This window comes from Dipodomys merriami, unplaced genomic scaffold, assembly GCF_024711535.1.
Source record: "Dipodomys merriami isolate MVZ:Mamm:240054 unplaced genomic scaffold, mDipMer1.0.p SCAF_19, whole genome shotgun sequence".
NCBI lineage: Eukaryota > Metazoa > Chordata > Mammalia > Rodentia > Heteromyidae > Dipodomys > Dipodomys merriami.
The window spans coordinates 19,333,216-19,352,934 of NW_027203270.1; the positions used below are offsets into that span (position 1 = coordinate 19,333,216).

Consider the following 19,719-nt stretch of genomic DNA (forward strand, 5'->3'; position numbering starts at 1 on the left):
CTTGGGTGCTGTTCCCTGGGTGCGCTCTTCAGCTTAAGGAGAGCACTCTACCGCTTGAGCCACAGAGCCACTTCTGGTTTTCTAGTGATATATTGAAAAGTCTCATGGACTTTCCTGTCCGGGCTGGCTTTGAACCGAGATCCTCAGATCTCGGCCTCCTGAGTAGCTAGGATTACAGGCGTGAGCCACCAGCACCTGGATGCTTGCAATACTTTTTTTTTTTTTTTAACTAATTCATTTTGCTTTTTTTTTCATAACTTGGCTCAAAGAATTCTTTCTTCTAAATAGCCATTTAAAGTATTTGGTGTGATTTTGATGTTCCTTGTCCATGATCCCATAGGCAATAAAAACAGACACATAGACACACACTTTTATTGGTGATTGACTTCCTACCTATTGCCCACACAACTAAATTAAAAGCCCCTTAATGTCAGAGATCTGGTAAACTACAACTTTATACAAGCAACCATTCAATAAATGTTATAAAATGCACACACAGATAACTAAGAATTATCATTTAAATAGTACTAGTACTTAATCTACAGCCAGTATTATATCTAAAAGAGCAAGTTGGTTTTTTGTGGTTGTAATTATTTTTTCCCTTTGAAAGATTTTCCCAAAACAAAGAAGTAGCTGGATATTTTCATGAGAATGTAAATATGAGCATGTTATATTACAGGCTTATGTGTAGTTCCTGCTCTGTTCTAGCCCTTCAATAATCTCTGTTTAACCAAACTCTAACAGATTTTTAACTCTGAAAGTCAATTATTTTATTTATTTATTTTTTTGTCAGGTGTGGGGCTTGAACCCTGGGCTGGGGCACTGTTCATGAGCTTTTTCACTCAAGGCAAGCACTCTACCACTTGAGCCACAGCTATGGTCTTCTGGTGGTTAAATGGTGGTAAGAGTCTCATGGACTTTCCTGCCTGGGCTAGTTTTGAACCATGTTCCTCAGATCTCAGGCTCCTAAGTAGCTAGGGTTACAGGTGTGAACCACCAGTGCCTAGTTTCAATCTCCTTTGAATGTTACTGTTGTTATAATCTGTCTTTTTCTCATTCTTTGTTACTCTACCACTTCACAGACTCCTTTATTTTTGCTGTCCCACAACTAAGATTCTTCCAGTTGTTCTTTTTCTCTACTCTAAGCTTTGCTTTTTATATCATGTACCAGATTGGTGTCACAAGTCATTGAGCATTTTACTATGACTAGACCCTTTCCTATACATTCCTGAAAGCAAAGGTTACCAGACCTTTTTCCAGATGAGGACATTCTGGCTCAGCTAACTAACCCACCCCCAGTTACCAGAAATTAAGTCACAGAGTCAGTCTGCTGGCTCCAGATGAAGTTTATATAACTTTTCTATGTCAATCCACATCCTCTGCATTTCTCCTCAGTAAGCTCAAATCCAGTATGGTTAATTTTTTTTAAGTCATGTATGAGGAAACAACCTGGGAAAGATGAAGGCATTCATCCCAGTTAATGTGGCAAGGAAAGGAGGTAAGTTGCTTCAACTGGAGAATCACACTCTGCCTCTTTCTTACGGCTCTACCACCTTTCTGCTAGCAGAATTCAAGAAATTCACATCTGCTGGGATAATATAAAAATACCTTCAGCTATGAAAAAGCCTCAAGGTTACAAGGCTCCAATAGTAATTTGGGGGAAGGGTTAACCTAATAAAACACAGAGGAGTGCTAGGTGAAACTCTGGGAGAGTAGAATAGGGGGACAAAAGTGATCAGAATAATCAATAGTCTTCGGGGCTGGACTAGAATCATCGCTCAAGTGGTAGAGTACCAGAGCACAGGTCTTGAATTAATAAACAAAACAAAATAATAAAATAAAACAGAAAACAAGTCCTTAGGAGGAAAAAGTACTTAGGAAATACAACTGTGAAAGAAATAGCCTGGGAACTTCAGAAGACATAAGAAGTTTGAACAGAGCCGGGTGCCGGTGGCTCACGCCTGTGATCCTAGCTACTCAGGAGGCTGAGATCTGAGGATCACAGTTCAAAGCCAACCTGGGCAGGAAAGTCTGTGAGACTCTTATCTCCTATAAACCACTAGAAAACCGGAAGTGGTGCTGTGGCTAAAGCAGTAGAGGGCTGAAGAGTGCAGGGACAGCGAACAAGCCCAGAGTTCAAGCCCCACAACCGACCAAAAATAAATAAATAAATAAAATAAAAAATAAAGAAGTTTGAACAGAAATGACCAGGGCCAGTAATTATTTATTAAAAGAATCAAAGCTGGTAAAATCTGGATCCTCCACTACTAAAAATCCTACATAATCATGATACTCAGAGCATCCAGGTAAAATAATTACTTATTGTTTATCTACCTGTAATAGGAGTAGAGAGGTGAAATTTCTTGCTGTTACAAATTTAAGTAAGTGCAAAGGTCCAAAGACAAGCCCAATTTGTCCCAATTCTAATACTCTTTTCTCCTAAGGCTCAGCTGCATTAGTAAATGCTATATATAAAAATTATTCACAGCATATTTTCAAGCTTCATTTGTTTGCTAATGTATTACGCTAACTTTGAAATTACTTTTAATAACATTAGAACTTACTGGTGGAGAGGCAAAGCGACAAGATGGAGAGCTGCTACAGGAGTTTCCAGGGCCAGGGCCAGCATACATGGGCACTGGGACTGGGCAGGCTGGGAAAGAAACACAGTCAAAGAGCTACATCATTCTATAGTATACTATAAGACCTGCCAAATAGACAACTTGTCAAAACCACTACATCTTTGTGTTAACCAAAAATATTTGTATTCATCTACTTATTATAGCTTCCATATATATAACTAAACAGGTGACAGTTGCCAGAAGCTTGTGGCTCACACCTATAATTTAGCTACTCAGGAGGCTGAGATCTGAGAATCATAGTTCATAGCCAGCCCAGGCAGACAAATCTCTAAGACCATTTCCAATTAACCAACTAAAAGCCAGAATAGGAAGCTCAAGTAGTAGTACTAGCAATAAAGGAAAAGCCAACTGAGTTCAAGCCCCAGTACTGGAACCAAACAAAAAAAGCAAGCAGCTTTTTTTCAACTTGGATATGGAAGGAAAAAAAATAGAACTCTTATCCAGGCATGATGCTACATATCTATAATCCCAGCTACTGGGTCAGCCTAGGCAAAATTATTGAGATTCAATCTCAAAAACAAAATATAAACAAAATAAACAAAAAGGATGGGGTGTGTGGCTCAAGTCTCAAGTGGTAAAACACTTGCCTAGCATGTACAAGGCCCTGAGTTCAATTCTTATGGTTGGGAAAATCAGAACTGTTATTCAATAAACATAAGTATAGGTATCTACAGAAAGTTCAATGTTATTTTGAGAAACACAGCACTAAATCAATCTTGTGATATAAAATGTAGTTTTGCATTTACCTTGCATTCATTCAAAGTAAAAAAGTGAAAAAAAAAGTTACTCACATTTTTTTACTGGAACTTGCTCAAGGAAAGGATGGTTAAAAAATGCTTCTGTAATGAAAACAAAAATGCAGTCTTTAAACATACATTTATCAATGAAACTACAAAGGAGGAAGGAAGGAATGGAAATGTATGGGAGCAACTCCCTCAAATCATGGAATAGAAATTTGAAAAAATGAAGAGAATCAAAATGGTAAATATATAGGTTAATATATGACTCTATAAAGACATTTTTATTTGCCCCTTAACTTGTTAAAAGAAATAATCTTATATAAAGCATTAGTTTAACATAAATGTATGTGACAACTGCAACATACATTACAGAGGGTTGAACCAGAAAACACAGTTTTTATATGAAGTAGTAAACTAGTATTTATATGAAGTGTACTACAGTAAGATTCACATTGTAAACTCTGAAGTAACCATTAAAAATAATTTAAAAAAAACAATAAAGGAGTTTGAACAGTATACCAGGATATAATCTGTTTAATAAATATCATCCACTGTTTACATCTCCCAAATTTATGCCCAGTCTAAACTTCATCTCTGAAATTCAAATGCTTTTGGACATCTGTAATTAGATATCTAGTGGTTACCTTAAATGTAACATGTCCAGTTAGAATTATTCTTCTGGCCCCTGCAGTCTACTCTATCTAGTCTTTCCTTTGTCTCTAAGTGATAACTCCAACCGTTCAGTTATTCAGGCCAAAAGACTTCAATCATCCTTAAATCTTTGCCTTGTTTCATATACCACTGACAATTCATTAGTAAATGCTGCTGCCTCCATCTCCACAAAGACTGAGCATCTGAAAACTTGTTACAATCTCCACTGCTATTACCCAACTCTAGGCTACATTCTCCTCTTGAGTGGATGCACAATAGGCTCTTAGTCTCTCAATTTCTGACTTTTCCTTCTCATACAGTCTACTCTTTAAAAGCAGCCACATCATTCAGACCAATATTCCTTTGCTCAAAATTCTCCAATGGCTCCTAATACACTGAGTGAAAAGCACTTTTATATGACCTCAAGCTTCTATGCATGCTCCCATCTCTAAGTGTTATACTGGCTATTCATTCCACTTGAAAAGCTTAGGTGGAAAGATCTACATAGCTTATCCTCATTTTAAGTTAATCAAGTCTTTGTTCAAATGTCACTTTCTCAATAAAGTCTTTGCTAACTGCTTTAATGTTTCTATTCCTTATCTTTTTTTCTTTATATTTCCTACAGTACCTAGCACTAATAAAATATACTATTACAGTTACTAATTCCTTATTATGACCCTCTCCCACTAGAACTTATATTATATAAAGAAAGAAATTTTCTTTATTACTCTGTTTCCTATGCCCAGAATATAATAAGCACTCCACAGATATTATAAAAATAGTGGAAGAAAATAGGAAGGTGAAACTGACTGAAAGTGGTGGCTTTATCTATAATTTTTTTTATAGAGATGGAGAATTGAAGTTCAAGGCCAACCAGGCAAAAATTCTCAAGACTCCCATCTCAACTAATAAAAAAAGGTTTGGTGTAGTGATGTACTACTGATATCCCAGCTAAGGAGAAAGCTTAAATAAGAAGATCAAAATCCACACTAGATTGGTCATAAATGTAAGATCCTATATAAAAAATTAACTAAAAAAATTAACTAAAAGCAAAAGGAAGTCAGGTGCTGGTGGCTCACTGAGCATCTGACAACTTATTATAACCTCCACTGCTATTGCCCTAGTCTGAGCATCCTAGCTATTCAGGAAGCAGGGATCTGAGGATCATGATTCAAAGCCAGCTAGGCAGAAAAAGTCTGTGAGACACTCTCATCTCCAATAAATTACTCAGAAAATGCCAGAAGTGGCATGGTGGCTCAAGTGGTAGAGTGTTAGCCTTGAGCACAAAGAGGCTCAGGGTCAGTGCTCAGGCCCTGAGTTCAAGCCCAAGGACCAGAAAAAAAAAAAGCAAAAGGACTGGGTGTGTGCTTCAAATAATAAAGTACTTGAGTTTAAACCCCAGTACTGACCTCCCTCCCAAAAAAGTGAAATTGACTTTAATTTTCCTCTGAAATAAATACAAACATTTAAAAAATATTTTCAAAATGCATATGTTCTATGGAGGAAGCAATCAGAGGGAGGCACACAAATGGAGGAAGAAAGCTGAACAAATATAGGCATCATAGTTAATGTGCATCAAGTGAAAACTCAACCATGTAACTTGGGAGTAGGGATGGGATGGGGTGACAATGATAAAGATACATTATCTCATAACATGACTTTGGGAATTAAAACCTGTTTGTACAACTACTTAATAAAAACAAATATTAAAAAATATTAGAACACATGAAAAATTTAAAACTATCACTTACCAAAATCCATTCTATCTTTTTGGTTTCTCTGAAGCAAACCCAAAAGTAGACTAGACAAATAAGGTGATGTTTCTCTGGGTATACTAGAAGAAAGGGAAAAAAAAACCCAATGAATTGATAGTTTATATACATGACTTTTTCTTTCATTATGGTAAATAATGTATATGTATCTTCACAAACACTATGTTCATAACAGGTCATGATAAAGGCTCATACCTTCAAGTAAGAGAGAAAAAGCACTACAAAAACCTTTGATAAGTACCACCAACTTGCGATTACTATATTTTTTATTTTTATTTTTTTGTCTGTCATGGGGCTTGAACTCTGAGCCTGGGCGCTGTCCCTCAGCTCTTCAACTCAAGGCTAGCACTCTACCTCTTGAGCTACACACCACTTCCGGTTTTCTGGTGGTATATTGGAGATGAAAGTTGCATAGACATTCCTGCCCTGGCTGACTTTGAACTGTGATCCTCAGATCTCAGCCTCCAGAGTAGCTAGGATTACAGGTGTGAGCCACTGGCACCTACCCAAGATTACTGTATTGTTTACTACTATTATGTGTTTTAAGTATCTGTAAAAATAAAACACTTTAGGGGCTGGGAAGGTAGCTCAGTGGTAGAGCGCTTGCCTTGCATGTATGAGGCCCTGGGTTCAATGCTTCAGCACCACATAAGCAAAAAAAAAAAAAGCTGGAAGTGGCACTGTGGCTCAAGTTGTAGAGCTGAAGAGCTGAGGGACAGCGCCCTGGCTCAGAGTTCAGGCCCCACAACCAGACCCCCCAAAAAATAAAACATAAAATACTTTAAATACACAGACATCTTGACTTTTAACACAACTTGTACTATTTAAGGGCTGGGAAGGTGGCTCACTGGTAGAGTGCTTGCCTTACATGCATGAGGCCCTGGGTTCGATTCTTCAGCACCACGTAAGCAGAAAAAGCCAGAAGTGGTGCTGTGGCTCGAATGGTAGAGTGCTAGCCTTGAGCTAAAGAGCTGAGGGACAGAGCCAAGCCCAGAGTTCAGGTACCACAACCGACACACACACACACGCACACGCACACACACACACACACACAAAACCAAAACCAAACAAAACAAAAATAAAGTTCTATTAAAAAAAAAAAAAAGCCATTTCCACTGCGTACTAGTGGCTTATACCTGTATTTCTAGCTATTCAGGAGACTAATATATGAAGATTGCAGTTTGAAACTAGCCCAGGCAGGAAACTTTGTGAGACTCTAATTTCTAATTAACCACCAAAAAAGCCAAAATGGACTGTGGCTCAAGTGGTACAGTGTTAGGTTTGAGCAAAAAAGTTCAAAGACAGTGCCCAGGCCCTGAATTCAAGCCCCAAAACTGGCACGCACACACACACACACACACACACACACACACACACACACACACACACACACACGAGCAGCCATCTCCAAAAAAAGAGCAAAGCTTAAACTAAAAATGTAATTTCTTAAATTTAATATGAAAATGACTAAGCAAGTGAAAAATGAGAAACATGAATATAGAAGTTATGGAATAAAAACTATCACAGAATATTTGACAAATAAAGAGCCTACTTCACAAGAATGCACATTAATAGCTAATTGGTCCTTTTCCATTTATGACACATCAATCTGCTAAATATAACATTCTGCATTGGTAAAAGTGTGAGGAAAGCAGCATTCTTGTGAGCTACTCTATTTTTTTTGAACTACTCTATTAATTGGCATAGCCTATTTGGAAAAGCATACCTTTTAACATAACATTTTCTTTTCTAGGAGTCTACTCTAAAGAAATATATTCAAATATACATTTGAATATTTCTGCTCCTCTTTTCCAACAAAGCCTATTTATAGTAACATTTATTTATGAAAACATAAATAAAAGGTAGTACGCCTAGTTACTAAACTCTATGTAGCCAGTAAAAAAGAATGAAGTAGCTCTTTCTATACCATTGCTGAATGTCTAATATATATATATATATATATATAATATATATATATTATATATATATATACAGAGTACAAAATGAATATAAGTCAGGCATGGTGGTGTGCACCAACACTTGCTAGGTTGAGGCAAAATGATCTCAAGATCAAAGCCAACCTGGGACATCTAGTGAGACTCTGTCTTAAAAAGAAGCAAAACCTACCAGGTACTGGTGGTTCACATGCTTATAATCCTAGCTGAAATCTGAGGATTGTAGTTCAAAATCACCCAGGGCAATAAAGTTAATGAGACAAACTCTTATATCCAATTAAATAGCAAAAGCCTGAAGTAGAGCTGCGGCTCAAGTGGTAGAGTGTTAGCCTTGAGCAAAAAGGAACTCAGGGACAAGACATAGGCCCTGAGTTCAAGCCCTAGGACTGGCACAGAAAAGAAAAAAAAAAGCAAACCCCAATGAAATCTAAACACATACCTAGGCATTAAACTCCTGTTTTTTTCATAAAATATCCTTAGGTCTTGAGGACTATTGGCCTGTTTAAAAAAAAAAAGTTAAGATTTAATATCTTAAGCAAAGGGGAACAGACTTCCAAATCATGATTCATACTCTTATTCTTGCTATAGAACATACAATCTGACTAGCCCTAAACCAAGATTCTAGGATCACTAAACTAACCCACACAGAAAGACCTTCTGTCACCACTTACACCCTCTCCCTACCAGTTGTTAGCTCTGACCCTAGCTACTTTTCCTTAATCTGAAAAATATACACCAGCCTTAATACCCAGTCCAACTACCATGGGTAAACAGATTAAAGGGGAAAAACAAACAATATTCTGGCTCAACATGGCAGGTTTTGCCTATAGCAAAATTAAAGCTACAAAGGAGACAAAAACTTCAAAAGGATTCCTCATTTTATGAATCAAAGGCAACTGCACAATTAGAATTTCTCAAAACTGAGGGCACAATAAAAAGTCAACCTACCTGAAAAGGAGGTTTTCCAACTAGACATTGATATATCACTGTTCCTATACTCCACAAATCTGCCTTTGCATCATAATGTTGAGACATAATAACCTCTGGAGCCTGAGTATAAAAATATTCAAGAGATATGTATTATGTTAGTTACATAGAATATTTACCTATCAACATATTGCAATATTTCTCTAATCAAATAATATTGCAATGAATTTAGAACTACATTATATTGAAACTTACTGGTAAGCCTCAAAAATAATGCTGAATAAAAATAAAAAACAAATGTTCCACATATTATGATAGATACAAAATACAATCAGAGTATTGAAATAAATAATAATAAAGAAATACACCAATTATAGGATAGAGAATCCCTTAGGTGAAGAGTGGGTAATAGGATCAAGGAAGGTATCAAAGGAACTTGGGCTATTTGAAACATTTACTTATTTACTTTAGTGCTAATCCTGGGGCTTGTTCTCTGGGCTTTGGTGCTGTTCCTGGGCTTTTTTGCTCAAGCCTAGCATTCTACCCTTATAAGAAACAGTTCCTCTTCTGGATTTTTTTTTTTCTAATTGGAGATAAGAGTCTCATGAACTTTCCTGCCCAGAAGACTTTGAATCACAATCCTCAGATCTCGCTCTCCTGAGTAGCTGGAATTACAGGTGTGAGCCACTGGCACCAAAAAAAGAAAAAATAAAAAAGCCTGGTGCCAGTGGCTTATACCTGTAAGCTTAGCTACTCAGGAGGCTGAGATCTGAGGACTACAGTTTAAAGCCAGCCTGGGCAGGAAAGTTCGTGAGACTCTTATCTCTAAAACTAGTAAAAAGCTAGAAGTGTGGCTGTGCTCAAGTGGTAGAGTGTAGCCTTGAGCACAAAAACTCAGGGATAGCACCCAGGTTCTGAGTTCAAGTCCCAAAACTGCAAGACTGGCACATCTGTATACACACACACACGCACACGCACGCACACACACACGCGCACACACGCACACACACACACACACACACACACACACACACACACACACACACACACACACACACACACACACACACACACACACACACACACACACACACACACACACACACACACACACACACCAAAAAGGTCCTGTTTAACAGCATCTGATTTACTTTGGAGGGAGCATTTTACATTATATACTTTTTATATTGTTGCCTGTACTGGGGTTTGAACTTGCACTCTTGCTTGGCTTTGCACTTTATTAGACTGTTGCTCTACCATTTGAGCCACACTTCTTTTTCCAGCTTTTTGCTGATTAACTAGAGATAAGAGTCTTTGAGATTTGTCTGCTGGTTTTGAATCTCCACAGATTTCAGTTTCTGAGTAGCTAGGATTACAGATATAAGTCACTGGTACCAGCTTATAGTTTCATTTTTTATAAAAGTATAAATAACTCTTTTTCTCTGGAGAAAAGAAATGTATTTCTCAGCTGTACAGTAATGCTGAAGATTATTTTCCTGTTTCTAATCAAATACTGCTTTTTAAAAATACCATAGGGCCAGGCATCAGTGGCTCACATCTGTAATCCTAGCTACTCAGGAGGCTGAGATCGGAGGATTGTGGTTCAAAGCCAGCCCAGGCAGGAAAATCTATGAGACTCTCATCTCCAATAAACCACCAGAAAACTGGAAGTGGCTCTGTGGCTCAAATGGTAGAGCACTAGCCTTGAGCTGAAGAGCTAAGGGACAAAACACAGGCCCAGAGTTCAAGCCTTACAACCATCACCACCAACAGAAATTCCACAGATCAGGAGCCAGGTGCTGGTGGCTCACATCTATAATCCTAGCTACTCAGGGGGCTGAGATCTGAGGATCACAGTTAGAAGCTAGCCTGGGCAGAAAAGTCCCAGTGAGACTCTTATTACCAATACAGAACTCAAAAACAGGAAGTGGTGCTGTGGCTTGAATGGTAGAGGCTAGCCTTGAGCACAAAGAGGCTCAGGGACAGTGCCTAGCCTCAATTCAAGCCCCACAACTGACAAAAAAAAGTATCTATTATACCATTATTGGTAAAAAAAATAATTAACATCAGTAATATAGTAACAATTCAAACCATATATAAAAAGCACTTCTTGCAAAATAGGCATTATGCTGTGTTTCAAACACACAGGATTGAAAGTCTCAATTAAAAGTCTCACTCACCATGTACATTGGGGATCCACACAATGTTGCAGCCATCATGTTACTATGTAGGTAACGGGCAAAACCAAAATCCGCTATTTTACAAAATAAAAAGTAGAAAAATAAATTATATCCTTGCTCACACTTTATATCATATAATTCTTCAAGACACAAAGGAATTGTGAAAAACAGAAAGCTGATTGAATAGGTCTGTCCACCAAAGTGAAAAAAGTATCTCGGTTTCAATTAGCTAATAATCATAGTAATAATCAACCTTTAAGTCACTTCTAATTTTGTAATTAAGGAACATCAATCTGCAAGTGAAAATGCTTATAATATACCTCTCCTTAAATATCAATAACATGTAGAATTTAAACTGTCCTGACTAATAAGTTCTAAGTTTATATACAAAAGCACTAAAGACTGCTAAAGACTGCACAAGATGATCTTTTGGATTTTTATGTCAAGATCTCATGAGCTAAAGAATCAGGATTACTAATTTGCTGCCAGTATCCAAACTTAAATCACGTTTCTTTTCTAAAAAGAAAGAATTTGTTACTGAAAGCCATATTTTGAGCTTGGCCCTTGTAAGACTCAGCATAAACTATGAATAGGAAAAGGAGTCCCATGTCAAAACAGACCTGAAGTCCATAAAGGTTTTATTACAACAATAAAATTCATAATTCAAACAAAGCTGAACAAAAATAATCTGAAAGTACTGAGTCTCAAATCCTCTTCACTATGAAAAAAGACATGGCTATTTACCTATTTTGATGCGAATACCACTGACACTTGACTTCCTGCGATTGGCATATGACAACAAAATGTTTTGTGGCTTGAGATCTCTGTGGATTATTCCTTTGCTATGTAGGATTCGCATGGCAGCTGCAATCTGATGAAGAAACACTCTGATAGTATCTTCGCTGAGAGTTCCTTTAGCTGGAAATAGTCACATGAATATTTAAGTACACAACAACAAATACCACCTGCATATTCCATCAAGAGAAGTAAGTTGGGGCTGGGATGGTGGCTCAGGGGTAGAGTGCTTGCCTTACATGCCCAAGGCCCTGGGTTTGATTCCTCAGCACCACATAAGCAAAAAGAAAAAATCTGGAAGTGGCACTGTGGCTCAAGTGGTACAGCGCTAGCCTTGAGCTGAAGAGCTGAAGGACAGCACCCAGGCCCAGAGTTCAGACCCCACGACCGGACCCCCCCCCCCAAAAAAAGAGAAGTGAGTTGTGTGACAGGGCATGGGTGGAGTAAGAAACTGATAATCACTTTTATTCCTTTTTTTACATCAATAATTGAAGTCTGTGAAAAAGTATTAAACGTCTCAAAACTTGGAACTAAGGCTGGGAAGATGGCTCAATGGTAGAGTGCTTGCCTCACATGCATGAGGCCCTGGGTTCAATTCCTCAGCACCACATACGCAGAAAAAGCTGGAAGTGGTGCTGTGGCTCAAGTAGTAGAGTGCCAGCCTTGAGCAGAAGAGCTGAGGGATAGTGCCCAGGCCCAGAGTTCAGGCCCCACGACTGACCCCCCCCCCCAAAAAAAAAAATTTAACTAAAGAGAATTGATTTGCATTTTTGTTTTCACTAGTTTTTTTTTTTCTTTTCCCTTTCCATCTTTACTGCTCAAGGTACCAACATGGGTCTGAACACAGAAGTGTGAATCTCCTTTACAAGCCAGGAAATAAATTCCCCTTCATGTTAGTCAAATAGTTAATAATTTTACAAGCACAAATTAAAAATAGGATAAATCTTATGTGAAAGCCTTGAATCCAAGCCACCCTAGGCTAAGTCTGTGAGATTCCACCTCCATTTAACTAGCAAAAAGCTGGGCTGGAGGTGTGGATCGAGTATTAGTACCAGCAGTGAGCAAGCAGATCTCTTTGAACACATCTCTGTCTTTACAATTTCCAAAATATGTTCTATATAATCTTTTTATGTACAATCTTAAAAAGTGAAAATAACATTAAAACCTGGAAGAAGTCAATTAAATAGTTTTAAAATCACTTAAATGACATGCCAAATGATACTTTATGATTTTAAAAATCATTTTACTGACAAGTTGACATTTGTTATATTCAAGTTTAGAAATTCCATGGTTTAAATCAGAATAAAGGGCAATAAAGTATTAGGGATAAAACCAAGGTGGACTGCCTGTCTAGAGCCCTTCTTTACTTGGCTTCTTGTCAGCAGCACACTCCTCTGCAGAAATAAACTTTGCCTTGCCTTCTCCCCCACAAAAAAAAAAATCCATGGTTTAAAATTACCAAATAATTTTCCTATGCGATTCATATTCTATACTCCCTTTTGTTATTCTTTGGGGTTCTTTTCCTGATGCTCACTGTAAAGGATAAAAAAATCAAAATACACTGAAACATACACAGTAAACTCTTCTCTATCATCCTGGGAGACTAACACTTAAAAATCGTGAGCACAATCTTTCAGATCTACTTTCTTATAGATACTAATTTGTATATGAGTGGGTAAGTAATCAATGATTACAACTTTATTTTGTAATATTTATTTAAAATGATATTATAGCTGTGCACTCATGCCTGTAATCCTAGCTATGACGAGACTGAGATCTGAGGACTGGTGTTTGAAGCCAGCTTGGGCAGGAAAGTCTATGAGACTCTTATCACCACCAGAAAACTGGAAGTAATGCTGTGGTTCAAAAGTGGTAGAGCAGTAGCCTTGAGCAAAAGAATTCATTCAGAGACAGCACTCAGTCCCCCCAGTTCAGGCCCCCACGACCAACAACAAAAAAATAAATAAAATTATACTGTAAATATATAAATATAACATAAAAATATTAAATATTAATAAAATAATATATAAATATATGTAAACAAATAAAATTATTTTGTAATAGTAAAAATGTATATATTTTCATTTCATTCAGTCTTATATTTTCATTTCAGAGTTTATAATTTTTCCACTTTACAATAACTGCAGTTGCTTATAGCTTGTTCTTTATCCCATCATGTATTATTACATATACCAGAGATTTAAGTGTTTGTGTATGCACATGCATGCTAGTACCACAGCCTGACATCAGAGATCTTGAGCTCACTCAGCTTTCTTGCACAGAGCTAGCACTCTTACCACACACTTTTTGATGGTTAATTTCAGCTGGGAGTCTTACAGGCATTTCTGCACAGGCTGGTTTCAAACCCTGATTTTCTAAGTTTCAGCCTCTTAAGTAGCTAGGATACAGATGTGAACAACTGGAGCATGGCCTGAGATTCATTTAATTCAGTGTCTAAATTCTAACACTGTTCTTATGGGGAACAAGAACAATGACCTTGTTTAATCTATTTAAATATAAACTATAGTAAAAGTTCGTATGTATCAATGAATATAGTATGTGTTCCTCTCAACCTAATCCTAGAAACTAAAATTGGCACACCAAAAACTTAATATTTTAAAGACAATGCCAATATCAAAATTAATTTGAATATATGCCTGAGAAAATTAACATTGAGAGAGTAGGCTTGGATAAGGGCTAATTTAGAATTTTTTCATTGTAAACTAGTAACCTTTTTCTTTTAAAAATTATAAATTGCTGGGTGCTGGTGGGTCACACCTGTAATCCTAGCTACTCAGGAGGCTGAGATTTGAGGATCATGGTTCAAAGTCCCTAAGACTCTCATCTCAAATTAGCCACCAGAAAACTGGAAGTGGCCCTGTTGCTCCAAGTTGTAGAGTACTAGCCTTCAAGTTCAGGGACAGCACCCAGGTACCAAGTTCAAGCCCCACAACTGGCAAAAAAAAAAAAAAGGTATAAATTTTGTTTATCCAAACAAATAAAAGACTAAATGACCAAATTACAAAATGATGATAGTTGACCTTCTAGATATTCAAAACCTTGCAAATGAGTGCTCTCCAACAAAAATATGTATGCCACATATGTAACTTTATATCTTTTGTGGATATACTTTTAAGGATGAAAATATTTAACTCAATACATCCAAAATATTATCATTTCAACTTATAATGAGATTTAATCATTCTTTCCTTCTGATGAAATGCTCAAAATCTAGATTACCTACAGTTGAAGACTCCATGTGGTGAGTAGCTACTGTTAGAGCAAATCTAGATAATAATTTAAAGACTGTAATTTTTTCTTCCTTTTTCTCTTTTTTTTTTTTTTTGGGTCCGGTCGTGGAGCCTGAAATCTGGGACTGGGTGCTATCCCTCAGCTCTTCAGCTCAAGGCTAGCGCTCTACCACTTGAGCCACAGCACCACTTCCGGCTTTTTTCTTTTTGCTTATGTGGTGCTGAAGAATCAAACCCAGGGCCTCATGCATGCAAGGCAAGCGCTCTACCACTGAGCCACCATCCCAGCCCCCCTTTTTCTCTTTTCTTGAGACAAGGTCTCACTCTTAAGTTTTGGGCTGTTCTAAAACTTGCTTGCTATGAAGTTCAGATTTGTCTTAAATTTGAAATCCTCCTGGGAAGGCATGTAATTTCTTCCATGTATCTTTTTCTATTTTTTTGCCAGTCCTGGGGCTTGAATTCAGGGCCTGGGTGCTGTCCCTGAGCTTTTGTGCTCACAGCTAGCACTCTGCCATTTAAGCCACAGTACCACTTCCTCTTTCATCTATATTTTTAACAGTACTGGGGATAGAACCTATAGACTGAGGCTTGCTAGGCTAGTGCACTACACCTGATCCATGCCACTAGCCCTTATTTATTGTGGTTATTTTTGAGAAAAGGTCTCATGAATTTTTCTATCTAGAATGGCCTCAAACTTTAATCCTTCCATTTTTAGCCTCCCAAGTAGCTACAGGAATGTGCCACTGGCACAAGCACTGACACCCAATTCTTTCATATTATCTTTTAAAAGTGTTTTTTATTTAACTATAAGGAATTTTCTCAAGAACTATAATAGAGAATGTTAAAAACAAAAACAAACTAATGCTGAGTGCTGATAGTTCATACCTCTAATTCTAGCTACTCAGGAGGCTGAGATCTGAGGATTGTGGTTCAAAGCCAGCCTGGGCAGGAAAGACTGTGAGACTGTTACCTCCAGTTAATCACTGGAAAACCAGAAGTGGCACTGTGGCTTAAAGTGTCAGAGGACAGACTTGAGCAAAAGAGCTCAGGGTCAGGCCCTGAGTTCAAGCCCCATGACAAAATAACAACAACAAAAAAAAATAAAAACAAAAAAATCAAAATCACACAGTAAGAGGCATAAATACTGGAACTAGAACTCTGCTTGTCTGGTTAACTCCAACTCACGGTTCTTTACTATCTATTCCCTTGTTCTGACAATACTTCTCTTGAAACACCAAACACAGAATTTAACACCATAAATAAAAAATGTTGCTAAAATTAACTTAAAATCTGCTATAATAGGTAAAGTGCTACATGGAGAGTAATACTTGTTTATGAGGGAACCTGCTAGTCTAATGAGAGCTCTAGACTGGCAAATGATGCTGAGTCTGATCCTAGCAGGATACTTGCAATTAGAACACTAGATGTCAAACAATGTAAGAGTTAGAAATAGAAAAGACAGAATATGGTACTCCTTAGCTTTAAATCATTTCTTCTGGCCATGAATGAAAGTACCCATTTGGCTCACTGCTTCTGCTTACTCATGACATTTCTGTGTGTGCCAGTACTGGGGCATGAACTCAGGGCCTGGATGCTGTCCCTCCACTTTTCATGCAAAATAATTTAGCTGAGCACCAGTAGCTCATACCTGTAATCCTACTTACTCAGGAGACTGAGATCTGAGGATTATGGTTCAATGCCAACCCAGGCAGGGAAATCTATTAAACTCTTATCTCCAATTAACCAGCAAAAAGCCAGTAGAGCTGTGGTTCAAGTGGTTAAGTAAAAGCTCAGGGACTGTGGCCAGAGTTCAAGCCCCAGGACTGGCACAAAAAAATTGATTTCAATGTTACAAATAATCCTTATAGCATTATTGGTGTTGAAAATTTGTAATTATAATAACCTTTTGTTAACAAACCTACATCCTTGAATATATTCTTCCATTATGACTTAATTTTGAAAGAAATGAAAGGACTAACATTTCAATGCAACCCAGTCAAGTTTTTTTTTTTTTTGGGGGGGGGGTGGAGTACTGAGATTTGAACTCAGGGCTTCTTAACTTGCTAACCAAGCATTCTAGCACTGAGCCACATTCTCAGCCCTTTAATGTACTACTCAGAGATAGAGTCTTGTTTTATGCCCAGACCAGCCTAGAATGAGATTCTTCCAATCTCAGCCTCCTATGTAGTTTGGATGACAAGTATATGTCACAGTATCCAGCAACTGGCTGAGAAGGTGTCTCAAATTTGCCCAGTCTTGCCTCAAATAAAGATACTCTGATCTCAGGCTCCTGATGAACTAGCTGAGAGGCACTAGTGACTGGATCTATCAACCTTTTAAACAACAGAAATTCTATTTGATTTCTTCCCTCCCAGGGAGAAGGACCCCACCCACCCCAATGTTACAGAGAAACATGAAAAAGATAAGTACTTAACAAAAAATAGGTGGTCAGCAAAGTGACTACAAATTAAACAAATAGGAAAATATTTATTGAGTATTCCTACACAATTACAGGAAACAGAAGCATATTTCAGAAGCATTTCTCAAGATTAAACAGACTGTAGTACTATCTTTATTGAACATTTGACACATACAAACAAAGTTACCTTGCAAATAATCTGCCAGGTCTCCACCATTGCAATACTGATACATAAGAGAAAAAGTAATTAAAATAAGGGCAGTGATTTAAGACTAATTCAATCTATTCTTAGCAAATCTGAATTTCAAAAAAATTACTTGTATACAATATAAATTATAATCTAAAAATATAACTATATAATCCAAATGTTTGAATTTTATATTCCTTAAAAGCAAAAATCATTAAATTGACTTTATTAATCCAAAAAATCTAATAATCTGTTGATTATTAGATAATCACACATAAATCAAAAGGAATTTGAAACAAATAGGAGCTGGTATAATACCTACCTCCATTACTAGAAAGACAGAGTTGGGTAATTCCTGCAAAGTAAACATATAGGTTTCACTTAAAGAAAAACAAAACAAAAAAAAACACTAGGATTGGGAATGTGGCTTAGTGGTAGACTGATTGCCTAGCATGCAGGAAGCTCTGGGTTCGACTCCTCAGTACCACATAAACAGAAAAAGCCAGAAATAGCGCTGCGGCTCAAGTGGTAGAGTGCTAGCCTTGAGCTACAGAAGTTCAAGAGACAGTGCCCAGACTCTGAGTTCGAGCCAACACACACACACACACACACACACACACACACACACACACACACACACACACACACACACACACACACACACACACACACCCCAAATTTAACAATGATAGTTAACACACACACACACACACACACACACACACACACACATCCCAAATTTAACAATGATAGTTAATAAGTCATCTCCTCTGAAAAGCCAAATCAAGTTTTCCTTTGTTTTGGCAGTAAAGAGGTTTGAACTCAGGGCCTCATGCTTGGTAGGCAGATGCTCTCTTGAGCCACACCTCCAGCCCTCAAATCAAGTGGGTTGTGTGGTTGGTTGGTGTGTGTGTGTGCGTGCACATGCGCGTGCACTCACATGTACATGTGCCAGTACTGGGTCTCAAATTCAGGGCCTGGACACTGTTCCTGGGCTTTTTTCACTCAGGGCTGGTGTTCTACTACTTGGGCCACAGCTCCATTTCCAACTTTCTGATAGTTAATAGGAGGTAAGACTCTCCGATTTAGTAGCTAGGATTACAGGCATGAGCCACTAGTGTCTGAGTTCAAATCAAGTTTTGGTGACACTTAAGTAATAGTGACTAAGAAGCTTAATTCTGTTTAAAGGAAGAACTAATAATTCATCTTTTCATTAAAACTTGCCTAAAGCAATATTAAGGATTAAAAAGCATCGGGCTGGGAAGGTGGCTCAGTGGTAGAGCGCTTGCTTTGCATGCCAGAGGCCCTGAGTTCGATTCCTCAGCACCACATAAGCAAAAAGAAAAAAGCCGGAACTGGCACTGTGGCTCAAGTGGTAGAGCGCTAGCCTTGAGCTGAAGAGGTGAGGGACAGCGCCCAGGCCCAGAGTTCAGGCCCCACAACCGGACCCCCCCCCCCAAAAAAAAAAGATTAAAAAGCATCATAAATATACTACTTGTGAAAAAAGGGAGGACCCCTTGGTCTTTAAGAAAGCATTTCCATGGGGCTGGGGAGATGGCTCAGTGGTAGAGTGCTTGCCTTGCATGCATGAGGCCCTGGGTTCGATTCCCCAGCACCACATAAGCAAAAAGAAAAAAAGGCAGAAGTGGCGCTGTGGCTCAAGTAGTAGAGTGCTAGCCTTGAGCTGAAGAGCTGAGGGACAGCATCCAGGCCCAGAGTTCAGGCCCCACTACCGGATTACCCCCCCCCCAAAAAAAAGCATTTCCACTTTGAAAAGTTGGGTAGTAAAATTACTTACAATTCATCCTGGAATACTAAATGCACACTCTAACTTCAAAACACATTATTATAGGATGAGTAGTTTTTTGCTTTTCTAGTTTTATTGTTTATTCGAGGCAATCATGATATCAGGAAATTTTTTTAAAAGGGAAGATGTTTTATCATGTTATACAAAGATATGTTTAGAGATTTTTAGGAACTTATCGGAATAATTTTAGTCTTCAAAACTACATAGCTTGGATAAGTAACTCCAAGACTGATCATCTGGCTGGGCAATGACTACTTTTATAATATTAGCTAAGTTCTAAATTGTAGTTCCTATAGCTTAACTTAAGCTTAAATGTGATTCAAAACAAGTGTTTCCAAATAGTACTGGGCTTCAACTCTGATCCTAAATTCAAAGATAAGCACTCTAAGGGAA

General features: G+C 37.8%; 1 protein-coding gene across 2 annotated transcripts in view; it reads right to left on the minus strand.

Annotated features, from left to right (window-relative positions):
- Positions 1-19,719, minus strand: part of Ulk2 (unc-51 like autophagy activating kinase 2) — an 83,478-nt gene that overhangs the window by 53,781 nt on the left and 9,978 nt on the right. For both annotated transcript variants that reach the window (XM_070027612.1, XM_070027613.1), the window contains 9 exons: positions 17,842-17,874; positions 17,520-17,556; positions 11,612-11,785; positions 10,868-10,941; positions 8,709-8,810; positions 8,200-8,258; positions 5,785-5,867; positions 3,434-3,481; positions 2,565-2,653 (listed from right to left, as the gene is read on the minus strand). In XM_070027612.1, coding sequence (XP_069883713.1) covers positions 2,565-2,653; positions 3,434-3,481; positions 5,785-5,867; positions 8,200-8,258; positions 8,709-8,810; positions 10,868-10,941; positions 11,612-11,785; positions 17,520-17,556; positions 17,842-17,874 — 699 coding nt within the window. The remainder of the gene's footprint in view (positions 1-2,564; positions 2,654-3,433; positions 3,482-5,784; positions 5,868-8,199; positions 8,259-8,708; positions 8,811-10,867; positions 10,942-11,611; positions 11,786-17,519; positions 17,557-17,841; positions 17,875-19,719) is intronic.